The sequence below is a fragment of the Colobus angolensis genome, unplaced genomic scaffold (assembly GCF_000951035.1).
Source record: "Colobus angolensis palliatus isolate OR3802 unplaced genomic scaffold, Cang.pa_1.0 Scaffold135, whole genome shotgun sequence".
In the NCBI taxonomy this organism is placed as follows: Eukaryota; Metazoa; Chordata; class Mammalia; order Primates; family Cercopithecidae; genus Colobus; species Colobus angolensis.
In genome coordinates this window covers 1,375,739-1,393,520 of record NW_012114433.1, presented here as the reverse complement: position 1 = coordinate 1,393,520, position 17,782 = coordinate 1,375,739, and the positions used below count along the sequence as shown (strand labels likewise).

At 46.8% G+C, this 17,782-nt stretch overlaps 1 protein-coding gene across 2 annotated transcripts in view; it reads right to left on the bottom strand.

Moving 5' to 3' along the window:
• The window catches only part of ATP9B (ATPase, class II, type 9B), a 290,892-nt gene that overhangs the window by 26,814 nt on the left and 246,296 nt on the right, over positions 1 to 17,782 (bottom strand). For both annotated transcript variants that reach the window (XM_011934361.1, XM_011934362.1), the window contains exons 16-23: positions 16,287 to 16,448; positions 15,495 to 15,587; positions 9,501 to 9,584; positions 8,921 to 9,091; positions 4,796 to 4,894; positions 2,919 to 3,008; positions 1,712 to 1,856; positions 1,444 to 1,508 (exon numbers count right to left, since the gene is read on the bottom strand). In XM_011934361.1, coding sequence (XP_011789751.1) covers positions 1,444 to 1,508; positions 1,712 to 1,856; positions 2,919 to 3,008; positions 4,796 to 4,894; positions 8,921 to 9,091; positions 9,501 to 9,584; positions 15,495 to 15,587; positions 16,287 to 16,448 — 909 coding nt within the window. The remainder of the gene's footprint in view (positions 1 to 1,443; positions 1,509 to 1,711; positions 1,857 to 2,918; positions 3,009 to 4,795; positions 4,895 to 8,920; positions 9,092 to 9,500; positions 9,585 to 15,494; positions 15,588 to 16,286; positions 16,449 to 17,782) is intronic.

The window sequence follows — 17,782 nt, the reverse complement described above, 5'->3', positions numbered from 1 at the left end:
GGTCGACAGAGCGAGACTCCGCCTCAAAAAAAAAAAAAAAAAAGAAAAGAAAAGCACACGGGGCCTTTCAAACACTGCGGACACCGGAAATCAGACTCCAAAAGCTGAGTTTTAGAACTCAGCCTACATTTGACAAAGACTGAAGTTCTCTCTGCAGGACTTCCAGAGCTTCAGCTACGTCAATGGGGACAGGTCCTGTGGTCTTAGGCACAGGGGCAGGAAGAGCCCCCAGCACCAGCCCAGGCTCTCACAAGCACTTCAGGAGAGCTCGGCTCCGACAGTCTGTGGGTGTCACAGGAGTCAGCAGAGTCGCAGAGCCCGGGCCAGCCCTGTCAAAGGACTCCCTTGTGATCTGAGCGTGGGCCAGCCCTGTCGGAAGACGCCCCTGTGATCTGAGCACGGGCCAGCCTTGTGGGAGGACGCCCCTATCATCTTGGGCTTCTTCAAGGCAATTCTCCGTTTTTCATATTTAAAGGAACAATCTATCTCCTCTTTCACAATTCTGTTGTAAGGCATTACAAAAGGAAGTAGCCAAGGAAAAAGCCACACTTGCTGGAGCTGGGTGAATTTTCCAGGTCTTTCTGGGTGTGTCTGTATTAATATTTAAGTGACTGTGGATAAAGAGAGCGTAACACAGATAAGTCTGGCACAGAAGACAAACCTCAAACCACAGCTCAGCCAGGAGACACAGGCAACCACACAGAGAATGGCGTGTGGGAAACAGGAGGGAGGCCACGGAAAGGCTCGCCGGCGGGTCTGCTAACATCTGAGCTGAGACCTGGGGCAGGTGACTAAGAGTGACACCTCCCTGCATGCCACTCGGCCGACAGCAAGTTGCCGAGGGCTGGGCTCTAATGCACGTGGCAGGATCGTCTTTATGAAATGTGGGGTTGAAGCAGCGGACTCTGACCAGTTCCTCCTCCACTCCAATGTACAGTTCAGTGCCTGGGACACGCCAGGCTCTTTAGGCTGTGCTGGCTGGCTGTGTGCTGAACACACGTGTTGACCAAGTGTGCATTCACCAAGCATGTGTTCTGACCAAGCGTGCAATGAGTATGTGTTGGGTGTAAAACGACCAGGCATGCGCTGAGCACGTGCTGACGTGTGCTGACCTAGTGTGTGCCGAGCGTATGTAGTGTGCTAAACGAGTGTGCTGAGTGTGCGCTGAGCACGTGTTGATCAAGTGTGTGCCGAGTGTCTGCTGACTGTGCACTGAGCACGTGCTGATGTGTGTTGACTGAGCATGTGGAGTGTGAGCTGAGTGTGTGCTGATGTGTGCTGTGTGCTAAGCACGTGCTGTGTGCTGACCGAGTGTGCGCTAAGCATGTGCTGACGTGCACTGAGTAGGCGCTGAGTGTACAATGGCCCAGCATGTGCTGAGTCGTGTTGATGTGTGCTGTGTGCTGAGTGTGTGCTGATGTGTTGATAAAAGGGGGAACCTACCTTTCCCTCAATCCCAATCCCACAGTCTGCTGCCTGAATCATGCTGACATCATTTCCTCCATCACCTGCGAAGCAAGAAAAGTGAGATAAAATAAAACCCCATCCATCATCATGTTTTTCATTTGTTACCAACAGCAGCTATTTCAGAAACTGCCATGAATGGAGACGAAATCAGTCTAGTTTTAGAGATGGAACAAACTCTGCCCATCAATGTCAGCCTGCGGGTTTCTCTGGAGACCTCCCCGTGAGAGGGGTGGGCGGCTCTCACCGATGGCGCAGGTGCGTCTCCCCGTGTGCTGCTGCAGCAGTGTCACGATGTGGGCCTTCTGTGTGGGCGAGCAGCGGCAGCACACCACGGCGGGGCACTGGCAGGCCAGCTCCACAAATTCATGCTCGTAGTACTTTAGACAAACCTGGACAACAAAGCCGGTGTTATTTTGCCTTATGGTCGACAACACTGTCCCAGATTTGTGTAATGCAGAAAGTGCAAAACCACGCGAGCAAAGCCAACAGACGCAACCATTCTCAATCTTTTCAGTATTCTGTGAATCATTTCACAAGACTCACGGACAGGGGAAAATATAAAAATCATGGGAAGAAATTCTATATAACATGGAACCATCCTCCTGCCCACCGAAGTTCTTCCACTTGAAGTACCAGCGATAATCTTCTGTGATTTGAACTACGACATGACCTTCTGGTCTGATCCCCCTCCCCTGGAATCCAGGCTGCCTTAGTGACTTTCTTGAACAACTTCATGTGACCCAGTGACGTTCTGGGGCAGCTTCTGCCAGATTTCTTGGAGTGCTTGCTCTGGGGACACTAGCAACACAGAGGTCCAGGACGATTAAGTCCAGGAGCCTGTGCAAAAGCTGTGCAGGAGGAGGCTCCTACCAGCCCCGGTGCCACAGCTCTCAGGTGGGGGCCACACGTGCGAGGAAAACGAGGCATGAAGCTACTTTGGACATCCTGCTCCAGCGGATGCAACGTGGACCGGACAGAGAGCCAGAACCACGGCGCTGGACAGGCTCCTGTCGCTCCTGCTCCCGGTTTCCTGCAGCACTTTCAGGCTCTCGATGTCTAACGGAGGAGTAACAATCACCGTGACCCAGCCCTGCTTTCACACTCTCAATGTGTAAAGGAGGAATAATAACCGCTGAGATCCAGCTCTGACATCTCCTCAGGGTGGGGCTGTTTTCCAGAGTGGCAGGTGCCGCGGCTACGGAACAGAACTGCCGAAACAGCACAGACGGGCAAAAGCACTCGACTCAACAAGCCCTCGGTGCACTGGGATGGACAGACACGCTCGGCCAGGGACCAGCCTTGCCTCAGAGACACAGACAGACAGACATGTACTCACTCAGGGTCCAGCCTTGCCTCAGAGACAGACAGACAATCGGCCAGGGACCAGCCTTGCCTCAGAGACACAGACAGACAGACAGACACACATGTACTCACTCAGGGTCCAGCCTTACCTCCAGAGAGTCCCCAGATATGACCAGTGCACAATCATGCTTCCTTCGAAATGCATTCAGCTCCAAATGTGCCTCTCCCCGACTGGTTACCTCCATTAAGGGAGAAAAAAGAATCCCAAATTAAAATGTCGTCTAAGTTACAGGCACAGAGAAACAAGGCATTATTTGCAGAGTCACGGTGGAATGTGTTGGGGTTATTATCTAAAACTAAAGTAGCTTTAGGATTTGGACGCAGAAGCAGGTCCTTTCCAATTCCTCCGGCAGTGCTGGGTGTGTCTACCCACTCAGTTAACACAAATCATTTTCAAATTTGTGGCAACTGCAAGCAGGAAACTTAGAGTGAGGAATGCAGTGGAATCACCACTCTGATGAAATTTACGTAAAGGGTGCCTATGAGTTAATAATTACCCTCTGGATAGTTTGGGAAAGTAATTGCCTTTTATAAATATACTCCCTTAACATACAACGATAATGATTAAGAATTTTCTTGTAATTTCCACGAGGTGATTATTTATCAGAGCAACAGGCCAGGGTAGGCTGGTGTGGGGAGCAGCACTGCTGAGAGTCACTGACTGGCAGCATCACGGACATGGCTCTGCAGAACGAGGCTTCCACCCAACAGGGCCCCAGAGCCCAGGGAGGCCGAGCTCCTCATCGCCACACACCATCGCCACACATCCGGTAAGAGACAGGACGCTCTCAAACCAAGGTGTTATGTAAATACATCTCTTTTCATAATAGGTCAAATAATGCAAAATACTTAATTGCTCGTGTTGTCTCTGCCATGGGTTTCAACTTACTCCATTAGTTTTTACTCAGTGTCTAAGGGATTTTTAAAAAACCTAAAAGAGTAAAATTAAGTCATAATCTTGAAACATCCTTCGTTTTAGAACCAAAACGTTTCAGAAACCAAGGTAACTGGTTTTTCATATTCTTTCTGCGGAGATTTTATGGAGCATAAAATAAATGATATATTAATAGTCCTATTAATAGGATCAAAATAAATTAAAAGCTTCATGTGGTTCAAATTAACAATCTCAGACTCATCTTTAAATAGGTAGGTTTTATTGTGAAAAATTTAATTTGTGGTGCTATAACACTGAAAAGTCAACAAAAATTGATCTGAAGTTTTATCAGAAGCATTAATAATTTAATTGCAAATAGTAGTCTTCAGGGCCTAATTTGCGATTCTGATGCTTCAAAACAAACTACATTTACATGTAAATTATATTCAAATAACTCCTTCTGTAGGTGCAAGCGATTCATTCAGAACAGACGCAGACACAGAATGTCTGTTCACCCACCATCAATCAAGAACAAGAAATTTTTATTTTTTGTTTGAATTAAATTTAGTCATAACTAATACATACAGTAAACACATAAACTTAGATCATTTCTATCAATTTTCTTTGAACTAATTAAGGAAGCACTTGCTCTGAAAATGGCAGTGATTAAAAACACATTCCTATTTTGTATTTATAGCTTGTTTCACAACAGCAGCTTCTGGACAACATGTAATACGTGTAACTTGTAGAAAAATGTAATTTTTTATCAATATATATTTTTACAAATTGAAAATAACTGCAGTATGCCTCTTTTAAAATAGCAAAAAATAATACTAATAGTATAACCAAAAAATACTTTTGAACTTAGAGTTTGTTCAATCTGTCAAAAAGCAGCTTTTGATCATTATTAATGTATGTGGTTAAAAATATCTATTTTAACATGCTTTTATAAATTAAAAAAATTACAATATTTCTTTTTAAAAAGACATTTAGTGATTAATAAATAACAACATATATTCTGACAAAAACAATAGGCTTTATTTGTGTGAGATAAACATTTAAAAATTCAAAGTGATTAAGATACATACTTACCTGTCTGAAAATATGAATATCTTGTGTTCTAGACACCAGATGTGAACTTTTGGCAATACAAGTAGCTGTCTCGAGTTTATCGCCTGTTAGCATCCATATCTACGAAGCAATTTAAACCGGTGAACTTCAACAAGACAAGGACATGTTCATCTCCGAGTCTCACATAATTCCCAACAGCCAAAAGGTGGAAGCAAGCCAGGTGCCCGTCAACAGAGAAATGGATGAGCAAAATGTGTTCCATCCACACAACGGAGTATTATTCAGCCTTGAAAAGGATGGAAATTCTGACACAGGCTGCAATGTGGTTCAACCTTGAGGACATTATGCTGAGTGAAAGAAGCCAGTCACAAAAGGACAAACACTGTCTGATCCCATTTCCATGAGGTCCCTAGAGCCATCCAATCCATAGAGAAAGAAGCAGACGGTGGGTGCCAGGGTCTGGGGGAGGGGAATGGGGAGATGGACAGTTCCCGTTTAGGAAGATGGAACAGTTCTGGAGGGCATGGTGGTGATAGCTGCACAAGAATCGGCAACGCAGACTTCAATAAGGTCATGCTACACACATCCAACCACAACTAAACGGTGTGTGAACTTGCTTAAGGTGGAACAAGTGAGAGCATAGTGATGTGTAGATACAGCAGCTGAGATCTGGAGGCACATGAGTAACACCTGTGCCCGGCACGCGCAGGCAAGGTCTAATAAGGATAGCTGTGAGTGTCAAAGGTGCCATCCACACAGCATTCCACACCAAGCACACAGGCCTGCCAAAGCAGCACGCAGTCATGGTTTGCCAGGCTGGCAGGCTCATGAAGACCTTTACTGCAGTTTGCTAGTTTTTAAGTTGGAAACGGAGGTTCAATGGGTAACTGGCCCATTGAACGGAGGTTCAATGGGTAGTCAAGCCAAAAGTTGTTTATGTCATATAAAACATGTTAAATAGTAGCACTTTTACATTTAAAAATTGCATACCCATGCACATCTTATGTATATATGTATCCCTAGACAATAAAATATCAGGATACTTAATACATATCAGGATATTTGATATATATAACAGCAAAGAAATTCCAGTAATATTCTCATTAGCTGAATTTCTCAGATTTCGTATGTATTATATTGAAATATGCATTTTGGAAACAGGAAGCAGAAAAACAACTTCAACAGTGTACTGATTATCTGCTTAAGCACGCTCCACCTGTGGGTCTCTCAATGTCTAAGATTTGTGCTTTGTATTTATTTTACAGACTTACATTCATTTATTGGACCTAAGATTATGACACATTATCGTGACAAAGTTGAAGAAGAACTAGCACTGCGGCAACCTGAGTGGGATTCAGGAAACACAGTGAGGTCCCGCTAAAAATCGCCTTCGAGTTTCAGAGGAACATCTGAAGTCAGACTTTACATAATGGACAGAAAAAAGAGCAAAACTCGACAAAGTCATATAATTTAGCAAATAACTGATGTAAAGATCCAAATTTTAATACAAGGGATATTCACTACTAATATACTAATACACTACTAATATACACTACTAATATACTAATAGTCTAGCACATATAAAGTAAGAAGTGGACTGAGGTGAAGTTTACTAAAAAGTTACAGTGAAATGCAGGGGTCATCTGGTCACTCACTCATGTGTCGATTTACAGATGGGTCTTGCAATGCACTCTGGGGCTCGACTGAACCTCCCGCCTCAGCCTCCTGAGTAGCTGGGATCCCAGGCACACAGTACCACACCCAGCTCATCTGCTTCTCATTAATCACACTTCTTTATTCAACTTTTTGGCTATACAATACAATTAAGTTTAGTAATCTAAACTTTCTGAGTCAGAATTGTTCTCTTGTAATTTTGAATTTCTACATGAACAATTACTCTGAAACCAGATACAGCTTCATGACACACTTCCTACTGCGATCATGACATACTTCCTACTGCGATCATGACACACTTCCTACTGTGATCATGACACACTTCCTACTGTGATCATGACACACTTCCTACTGAGATCATGACATACTTCCTACTGCGATCATGACACACTTCCTACTGTGATCATGACATACTTCCTACTGAGATCATGATACACTTCCTATTGCGATCTCAGACGGATATGATACAGCCTCATGAGACACCTCCTACTGCGATCATGACATACTTCCTACTGAGATCATGACATACTTCCTATTGCAATCATGATACACTTCCTACTGCGATCTCAGACGGATATGATGCAGCCTCATGACACACTTCCTACTGTGATCATGACATACTTCCTACTGCGATCATGATACACTTCCTACTGCGATCTCTATGACACAGCCTCATGACACACTCCCTACTGTGATCATGACACCCTACTGAGATCATGCCACACTTCTCACTGCGATCATGCCACACTTCCTACCGTGATCATGACACACTTCCTACTGTGATCTCAGTCGGATATGAACAGCCTCCTGACACACTTCCTACTGCGATCATGACATACTTCCTACTGTGATCATGATACACTTCCTACTGCGATCTCAGACGGACATTAACTCTTACAAGTCTCTTCACCATGCAGACCTCTACACAGCAAGGAAAACAGTTGCCCATTTTCCGTCCATGGCACAGCATCTTCGTCGAAGCTTGAGGGATGTATTTTTTATCTGAAGTTGGCAAAGCTTTGACTTCTGACACTGTCCTTCAGTTCCGTCCCTCTAGTCTAGATATGCAGCTTTTCTCTGAAAACTAAGTTACACTTTTTTCCATTCTGAGCCCCAGGTCCTTGAGGTAGTGCTAAAATAAATTATCTTAACCAATCTGCAGTTGACCTTTTGGCTTCAATGAGAACATATGAGGAAAGCTCCTGAAAAATAAAACTTACACCACAGGTGCTAATTTCCCCTGTGTAGGAAGAGGACACATCGGTAAGTGAAAGAGCCAGAGAGCAGGTCGGCAGACAGGGAGCATGGGCCCCGCCACACAGCATCTGGGGGAAGCCACCAAGAAGCATGGCCAGGATGCCTAACCTCTCCCATCCAAGGGAAACACTCACATTTCGCAGACACCACATTTAAACTGCCAAGGACCACACAGCTGGATGAGACGCGGCACTGCCTTGGGGAGCACGGGGAAGGTGGGCACTGCCCGCTGGGAGACGGGACACTGCTGCTGGGAGCATGGTGTGGGTGGGGGCATGAGCCACACAGCTGAGGTGGAGGGGGTGCCCTCCAGCTACGGAGAAGGTGCTGGGAAAGAACGAAGAGCCAGAGGGAGGACAAGCAGCTTTGCACCTGCCCTGCACGTCCAGGTGTCTCTGGGGCAGGCTCTTGCCGCTGAGCCCAGCAGTAAGAAGCAGCTGCCACTGGGTGTCCTTTTGTGCTTTCTGAGTTTGTGACAATGTGGATGCATTATTTCTTCAAAAACATCAATAAAATGGATGTAGTGCATGTCTGAATATTCTATATTCTCAACTCTAATATGCCCTGAAGCACGAGATGATTCCAAATGTGGCACAATTTAACCAAGAATGAAGCCAGAGTCCACATGAGGCCTGAGTTCTCACGCACTCCCATCCTCACAGAACACGTGCTGTCACACTGGACGTACCCGGAGCTGTGAGTGCTCACAGGGGAGGCACACAGGCCCCTGCAGGAGGAGGCCACGTTACACAGAGAACACCGCGGCCCAACCTTGCCAGGTGTGGGGTTGTGACAGGCTGGGGGCAAGGGCATGAGTGCCAGCCAACCCAGGAATGGCTGCAGATGCCTGGCCGGCGGTGGCCAGGGCGACGGGCACTGACTGGCCCCATGCATCCTGTCGGGGGCACACAGCCATCCCTGGGAAATGACATGTGGGAGTTTGACATCGCCAGGGCTGGGACCAGGGCTCCTCTTCCGAAAGGCCAGGGTATCCGGAGAGGGAAGAGGTGTGGAGAGGAAGGTCTGGAGCAGGGAAGGCGTGGGGACTTGTGTGCGCAGACGTCCTAAGGAAGGAGGGGAGCTCGTGGGCAGCTTTGCTTACAGAGCTCGCTCACAACCATGACCCCACAGGAGTTTCACAAATCAGCGTGCCCAAGGAAAAGCAGTTTGCTTCAGCACAAGCAGCGCGCACCCGCAGAGGTGAGCCCGCGGTACCTTGATCCCGGCGTTGCGCAGCATCTCCAGCGTGGGCCGCACGTCTGCCTGCAGCTGGTCCTCCACGCCGGTGAGGCACAGCAGTTCCATCTCCCTCTCCAGGCTCTCAACTACCGCGGCCACCTTGAGGGACCTGTCGTGCATGCTCAGCTTGGCCTGAGTGTATCGGCTCTGGGGACAGAGAGAGAGGCGCCTGTATGCACACGTGTGTACGTGCTCCACATGTGTACTCCATAGAGCTGGACTACACGGGCTCTGGGGACAGTGGGGGAGGCGCCTGTGTGCACATACTCTATGTGTACTCAACTCGACCACACTGTGACCACTTAGGAGTTATCAAGCACAATTCTAAGGAAACTGGCACTTCTTTGCTTCTATGACACTCCTTTCCCAGCAGGCTGGAGAAGTGGTGGAAACAGAAATGCAGAGAGGATCACCCCATGCTCCTGCTGAGTGAAGCTGCCTTCACTCCTAGACTACAGCAATCCCAGCTCTAATTTCATACAAAGACAGGAAGAACTAATTTCAGCAGAAGGAAGGAAATGTCGTAGGAGGATGAGAGGGCTGGGAGTCAGCTCACCTCAAAGTCCTGGTACTGCTCCTCTGTCAACGCCTTCTTTGCAACCACGAGGGTCCGCAGTCCTTCGCGAGCCATGTTTCCACACTGGAAAAGGAGAGGCCGAGTCACAGGTGGGCCCCACAGAGCCCCTGCAGCCGTGTGTGGGGCCAGGGTGGCACCACACTCTGACCATTGGTGCCCTGCCCTCATGTCCTGTGCCCACCTTCATCACCAAGGCCAGAGACGACTCAGCAGAGGGATGCCTTTATATACAATGCATCCTTTTAACCTCCCGACCCGTCTGGTATCTCGAATCCTACTAACCCCTTCACTCGAGAGGCAGAGACACTGGATGGAGTTGGGGCGCACTCCGCGTGGACTCCCCTGGTGCCCAGCAGAGCTTCCTTTTACCACAGCACGGGCTTTTCAAAAAAACATACCCTGAATCCTTCACCACCACCACTCCAGAGTGCGGACAGCATGTAGCAAGCACACACGGAGGGTGCACGAGGCAGTGCTGGGGACGGGCGAGGGGAGCACCTGGTGCCAGGGAGGGCTCCTGCACTGGGGGAGAGGTGCACCCCCCTGGCATGTTGTAATACCACGGATTTAGAACCAGATGGCTGGGCCTGAAAACCGTTTCTACCACAGACTCTGTGTTTTTGGGCAGATGACCTAATTTTTCTGTGCTTGTTTCCTCTTTAATAGAAATGGGCTCATAAGAGTGTTGCTCTGGGACTAACCCTGTGAATGTGTGTAAGTTCTTGTTGCTCTATTTTAAACATGCATGTAACTGGCCTTGCAGGGCAGCCGATCACGTGCAGTAAGTGCAGTCAGTGATGGAGGAGAGGGCAGGAGTGCAGGGCCGCGGTGAGAGCTGGGGTTGGTGGGGACACGGCCAGATCCCAAAGCTCATGAGCCTCACCCTGCATTCCGGCTTCCAGAGCAGGGGGGAACCCTGCAGGAGTCATGGGGCCTGATGTGCGTGTTGAAGCAAGACATGGAAACGCCTGCAATGGGCACATGAAACAGGGCTAACCGTGTTCACGGTCAGGGAAGGCGTCAAAATAAAAAATACGACTTTCCAATTCGAGGTAAAAGTGCAACAGTTTTAGCTGGTGATGGGGCGAAGAAACAGGCTCTCGGGGACAAGGCGCAAACCTGTCCCAGAGGGGTGGTGCAGGAGCAAACCTGTGCGGAGGTAACACTCTCGAAGTTAAACTGCTCATACCAGTGACACACGTCCCAGTCCTGGAAGTTCAACCTGTACTTAGAAAGTAGACCCTGATGTCCACAAGAGGTTGACAGGCGCCATGTTGCTTTTACATGAACAAGGGGCAGGTTTTAAAAGGCTTGAACGAGAATGCTCATAGTCAATAGCTACATCCTGCACTTCCACAGAGCCAGCAGAGGAAACCTGGCAGAGCTGCAGAAGCCGGTTCTGGAACTCTGCGCTTTCTATGCCATTTCCTTGTGTGCGAAGTGAAAACAGTTCCTCCCTCACATGGTTGTGGTGACGTGAAGGACACCCAGAGGGACAGGCCTCGCGGGGCCACAGGAATAGACGCATGAAGCACGTGTTCCTGCAGGGCAGGGTGAAGAAACAAACCCAGCCCGCTCTCCCACCCGGCACAAGGCGGTGTGGGCGACCCGGCAGATGTGGGCAGGAGGGCACCAGTGGGCCTCCTACCCGGCACAAGGCGGTGCAGGCAACTGGGCAGACATGGGCAGGAGGGCTCTGATGGGTCTCCTGGGGGCCCAGGCGGGTCCACAACTTAGCTGTGAGCACACACAGTCCTGCCCAAGGGGCCAACGTCGGGGGGTGCAGACAAGAGGCAGGGGTTGGAGGGTGCTGGGCTCCCGGACAGCTAAGGGGGTGCTGGGGCTGTCAGGAGACAACTCCACCCCCTCTGCTGTGTGGACCGGGACAGGGCTCAGGACAGCGGGGCCCTCTTCCAGGGACACACAGGGACCTTACAGTTGATTACTAAGTGCTGGGTGAGGTGTGCCTAAGCTTTAAAGTTGTGGTGTGTTCTATGAAAAGTACATTTAAAAAAACAAAGTAATGAACACTAAGCTATATAACTGTCCAAACTATCAATTTTTGAATCTAGCAGTTTCTACTTTTTTATTTGAGATGGAGTCTCGCTCTGTCTCCCAGGCTGGAGTGCAGTGGCGTGATTTCGGCTCACTGCAAGCTCCGCCTCCCGGGTTCATGCCATTCTCCTGCCTCAGCCTCCCCAGCAGCTGGGACTACAGGTGCACACCACCACGCCTGGCTAATTTTTTTGTATCTTTAGTAGAGACGGGGTTTCACCATGTTGGCCAGGATGGTCTCATTCTCCTGACCTCGGGATCCGCCCACCTTGACCTCCCAAAGTGTTGGGATTACAGGCGTGAGCCAGCGCGCCTGGCCTAGCAATTATTAGGGCTAACATACTTTAAGATGCTTTAACAGCGACCCTCCCTGTCGACAGGGCTTGTCTGTGTTCTGGAAGGTCCTGAAAGATTGGCTGCTTAAGACTCTCCATGCAGTTGTTGTTGACTCCCTCTTAAATTTCAAATTTGAGGAACTCTTCCAAATTTTAACAATGTTTATAACGCTCCTGTCTCTGGCAGGTTTAGCAGTCTCTGGCATTAGGGTTGATAATACAAAGAAATCAGCGGTAATCACATCTTCCTGAAGCCCCAGGAAGTTTCTGCAGCTCAGGTGGACACTCCCAGTGCAGCTACGGCCCACAGTGAGCCCCGCAGCGGTGGTGCAGCTGCAAACCTGCCCTGCCACCGTGATCCACGGCGAGAGGAGAGGTCTTCTAGAGGCTATTGTGGCAACCTCCAAGGAGAATAGAGCTCTATATTATAGCTAGAGAACAACTAATCAAAAACATTATTTTCAATGTATACTTAAAACATGAAAAATGTGAACGTTGATAATGCAGACATTTAAGCAAAGATATCCTAAAGAAGTTAATTAGCAACATTTGTTTACAGAAAAGAAGATCAAATTCTAGTAAACCTGGTTTGTGCAAGGTTGCACTGAACACTGAGAGTCTGCATGGTCGGGAGAGGAAATGCGACAGTGCCCCTAAGGAAAGCTCCGCCAGCCCTCAGGGTGGACGTGCAGCGGAGAGGCCAGCTCCACAGGCAGCAACAGAAAGCCAGAGATGGGCAGTTGCGGCCCAGGGAGCTGGGACTTTGGGCATCTGATCTTTCTCAGCACTGCCCAGGAGAAGTGTTGAGAAACCACCCAGGCACACCCGCATGCTTGGAAACACATCACGGTGCATGCATGCACATCACAGCCCCCTGGTCACGCGCAGAGACCCTGTCATCACCCATCACCTCTCCTGGGAAACAGGCAGCTCTCCACACGGGAGGCCCCACTCTAATGAAGCCAGTGTACTGTATCTGCTGATCCAGGTTAATTTGTAGGCAAATAATCATTATTGAACTCCTCAGATTTTTTGCAATTTCTTTTTAATTCATCCAGTCGATTGGATTTGACTTTGGTTTGGAGGCTGCAGGGATGGCAGGAAGGGCTGGAGGAGAGGTGTGGGTCTAGCACCCCTCTTCATGCATCCAACAGCTGTGTCTCTTCCCGTCTCCTGTGTAGGAATCGGAATAGTGACCTCTATAGGGTCATGTGTTACAGGAGACAAAGGAGGTGACAATTACTGTGAATTACCAAGGCAAGGCTGTCATCCATTATACCTCCTGTCATTCCCAATTTTAGCTACAGACGGCCCTTAAACAACATGGGTTTGAATAGCGTGGGTCCACTTTTACGCAAATTTTTTTCAGTAAAGCTTATGCGGAATGAGCCTGTGCCTCCTGCCTCCACTTCCACCTCCTTCACCTGTTCTGCCTCTGCCCTCCTGAGAGAGCAAGACCAACCCCTCCTCCTCCTCAGCCTCCTCAACATGAAGAAGGTCAGAAGGTCATCACGATGGCCCACTCCCACTTACTGACGAGTAGATACATTTTCTCTTCCTTATGATTTTCTTAATAACACTTTCTTTGCTCTAACTTACTTTCTTGTAACAATGCAGAATGCAATTCACGTAACATACACATTGTGATAATCGATCTATCCCTGCTACTGGTATGGCTTCGGTCGACAGGAGGCTATCAGTAGTTATGTGTTTGGGAGTCCGAAGTGATAGGCTGATTTTCAACTGTGCCGGGGGTTGGAGCCCCTGACCTTCGTGTTGTTCACGGTCACCTGTGCTTGTTTCCTTTACGATACAATGTCCAGGGCCTAACTCAAGTTTGTGTTTAGAGGGAAGGAAGCCAATCACCTCAACACCGCCAGCTACCCAGAACATCACTATTTTACGTCTGTTCACAGACTCACATATTCTTACATCTCAGGTTTGCAAAAACTGGTTCTGTTATGTGACCATGGAATTTTTTTTTTTTTTAAACATTTGGAGAACACAAGTTGACAGCCAAGAATTCAGCTCTGGAGGAGCCTGAAGGAAGCAGAATAACGCGCTCGAAGAACCTGCTGCCTCGTTTAGTCTGTAATAAAAGGAAAGGCTTTCATACTACAGTAGTACCACAACAAAGACACTGATGAAGGGACAACAATTTATCCAAGGAAAGAAAATACAATGTTGAGAAAATAAATGTACATAGAATTTTTAATAAACTTATCTTTGTGAAAAACATACTGACATTATCTGTCTGTTGCAAGACATTTATTGATTTGACCTCATAAAGCTAAATAAATTAAACAAGTATTTTACAATAATTGCACGTCATTATGACCAAAAGTAATTTTTATGGTATTTTACTAGGTCTTCAGGGAGTTTAATTTATTCATGTCCCTGATTAAATTAAAGAACCCTGAAGGAGATACTGATTCATATTACCAATACCATTGTGAACACTGAGGTGTGGAGGCTGCACAGACAGACCGTCTCTGAGGTCTCAGGGTGGGAGGAGAGACTCTGAATTCCAACAGCAACACGCACACAGCAAAAAGGGCCGTGTCGACTGCAATGACAACAGTCTGCTTTCCTCGGAAATCCAACCACTGGTTTATACATAAGCTTAACGATAAACAAAACCATCTCATGAGACGACCCACAAATCCTGGTTACTTCAGGAGAATTTAATGAAATATGGGATTGCTTCTTATTTGTATCTTATGTTCTAATTTTAGGTGAATCTTATGCACAAATTTGCATCAGGTTAAAATTCTAATGCAAATTTCCTTGCAAATATTTATGTTACAAAAGAAATACATTAAAATATAACTTTGATTACATATAAAGTATTATTTCAGAATAATGAATGATTGATAATGCCTTCTATTTCTCACTATTACAAACAAAATATTCTTTGTAAGGACCTACTTGTATAGACTGACATGCACTCACCCACAAAACAAAATGATTGTTATTCACATAGAAAGTAAACTATTGGCTGGGCATGGTGGCTCATGCATGTAATCCCAGCATTTTGGGAAGCCAAGGCAGGCAGATCACAAGGTCAGGAGATAGAGACCATCCTGGCTAACATGGTGAAACCCCGTCTCTATTAAAAAATACGAAAAAAAAATTAGCCAGGCTTGGTGGCATGTGCCTGTAGTCCCAGCTACTTGGGAGGCTGAGGCAGGAGAATCACTTGAACCTAGGAGGTGGGCTTGAACCTGGGAGGTGGAGGTTGCAGTGAGCCGAGATCACGCCACTGCACTCCAGCCTGGCTGACAGAGAGTGTCTGTCTCAAAAAAATAAAAAAGTAAACTATTTATAAATAAATAGACAGGACTCTTGTCCTTTCTTCTTTATGAAATTGAGAACTGTAAGCATTTAAAATAATTTAGTATAAAATGATACTGTGTTTGACAACCTATGTGGTTCCCATCAGCATCTGGTTTGACATTTTGACAGCTCAATTTATCCAATGATACCAGTGTCTACAAGCTGGGGAAAGGATATCCTTTTTCTGTCATCTATTCAATAAAGTTCACAAAAACACTGTGAACCACGTGGAGAATCATTCACATACCTCCTCTTCCAGCCAGTCATTATACTGCACGATAGGAGACATGGCCACATCGGCGCCCTTCATGTAAAATGTGATTTCTGCCGTGGATTCGTCCTATCACAGAACAACAATCAACAGAAGCACATTTAGGCTGCATTGCTTGGTACAAATAACTGCTAGTCTAATAAAACACATAACGGAAAAAGCAATTCCTATGAACGTGTTCCTGTGTGGTAAGCTACTCACACGTGTTTCTACACAGAGGGCTGGTCCCGCTCTTCAGCACCAGCGCCAGCAGGACTGAGAACAGGATTGTGCATCCTGAGACGCTCGGCTGAAGGTCTGAACGTGTTAATGAGTATGATTTTGGTTGCACCCATTCTCTTACACTTTTACAGTTGGATTTAATGCTTCATTGTTTAGTCAACTTCCAAGACATGATTTTGGTGTTTGCTAAAAAAATTAAGGTACATTTTGGCAACTTTATGGTCATAAATCAATGTTCAAAAGTCAAACTCTTTGGCTTCTTATTTTTGTTGAAATCGAAACAGCTTTAGTTGTTGATTTGAAAAAATAAATAAATCCCACATTATTGATTCTGGCTAGGTTGACTTGGGAGAGTTATTTTATCTCACTAGAGACACAGTGGCTTCCCAGACACAGATTATCAGCTTAGATTTCATTAAAAAAAAAACTGTAACAGCATAAAACACTTGAGTAAATATTTAACTTTCTTTTGGGAAAATCTGTGTCTAAAAGGCCTGAAAACGAAATGTCCGAAGCCATCGCACGGCACCCTCGCCGCAGCCTCACCCTGACGATGATGCCCATCCGCTTGCTCTCCGAGGTGAAGGGGAACAGCTGCAGGATGCAGAAGCTGAGGACCTGGCCGCTGGGGGTCTTCAGCTGCATGGAGGTGAGGTCCCTGCTGACCAGCGTGAGGCCCACACTCTCTGTCCACTGCACCAGAGCGACCTGTGGGAGACAGCAACGCCTGAGGCCACCACTGACTCAGGAAAGCTGCACGCGGGCGAGCCAGCACGGAGGTGCTCAGAAAGCTCGCCAACACGGGACAGCTGCAGAAAAACTTAGGTGTTCAGAACATTTTGTTTTCATGGCTAAGTACATACGTTTGAATAACATTGTTCTAGAGTAATCCTAAGCAATATGACCAAAGTCACTTGGTATTATTATTATTTTTTTGAGACGGAATCTCGCTCTGTCACCCAGGCTGGACTGCAGTGGCGCAGTCTCAGCTCACTGCAAACTCTGCCTCCCAGGTTCACGCCGTTCTCCTGCCTCAGCCTCCTGAGTAGCTGGGAACTACAGGTGCCTGCCAACATGCCCGGCTGATTTGTTTTGTATTTTTAGTAGAGATAAGGTTTCACTGTGTTAGCCAGGATGGTCTCGATCTCCTGACCTCATGATCCGCCCGCCTTGGCCTCCCAAAGTGCTGGGATTACAGGTGTGAGCCACGGCACCTGGCCTGGTATTATTCTTTAAAATAAAGACCATGATGGATCATAAAGACTTTCTTTACAATTTGTGTTAACTGCTCCCTAAAGCCAGATGGTGTTAAAATCGAGAATGCAGCTCACCCCATCAGTCTGGGGGCAGGAAACAAGTGATCCGACTTTTCAAGTTTCTCCCTCCCCAGTTCCATGGACTCCATGAAAGGGTAAATAGTTTGAATCTCATGTTTACAGTATTTATTTTTCTAAAATAAGAGATAAACTGGTGAGTAATTAACTCTATTAATGTGTCTACATGTAATCTTTGCAAGTTTAAAGGAGACAAAATAGACAAGGAGAAAGCAGGCCTGGGTTCTAAGCCAAGTGTGGAAGTCGGCACTTTTGTGGCCACGTCGTCATTCTGCTGGGAACACACTCCTCTTCTGTCAAGTGGAAAAATGACTTCCAAATTGTTTTGAGGCCAAAATAACATGAGTGATTCCCCGGCATATGGCAGGTACTCAAAAATAGAACATATTCTTATTGATAATTATTTATTGATTTATTAAAATTTAACAATCACAAGTGGAAGAGCAATTTTTAGAGTTAATATTTTGTGAACAGTATTTTATGACAAAAAGTATTGTTTTCTGATAAAAGTCTGTCTTTATAAAAGGAACTCCCTACCAGATATTAATTAGATAAATAGGGTATACCAATCCTATTATGCAGCTAAAGGCACACTAACCACGGAGAGCACACCAACCACAGACAGCATGCCAACCACAGAGAACATGCTAACCACAGACAGCACGCCAACCACGGAGAACACGCCAACCACAGACAGCACGCCAACCA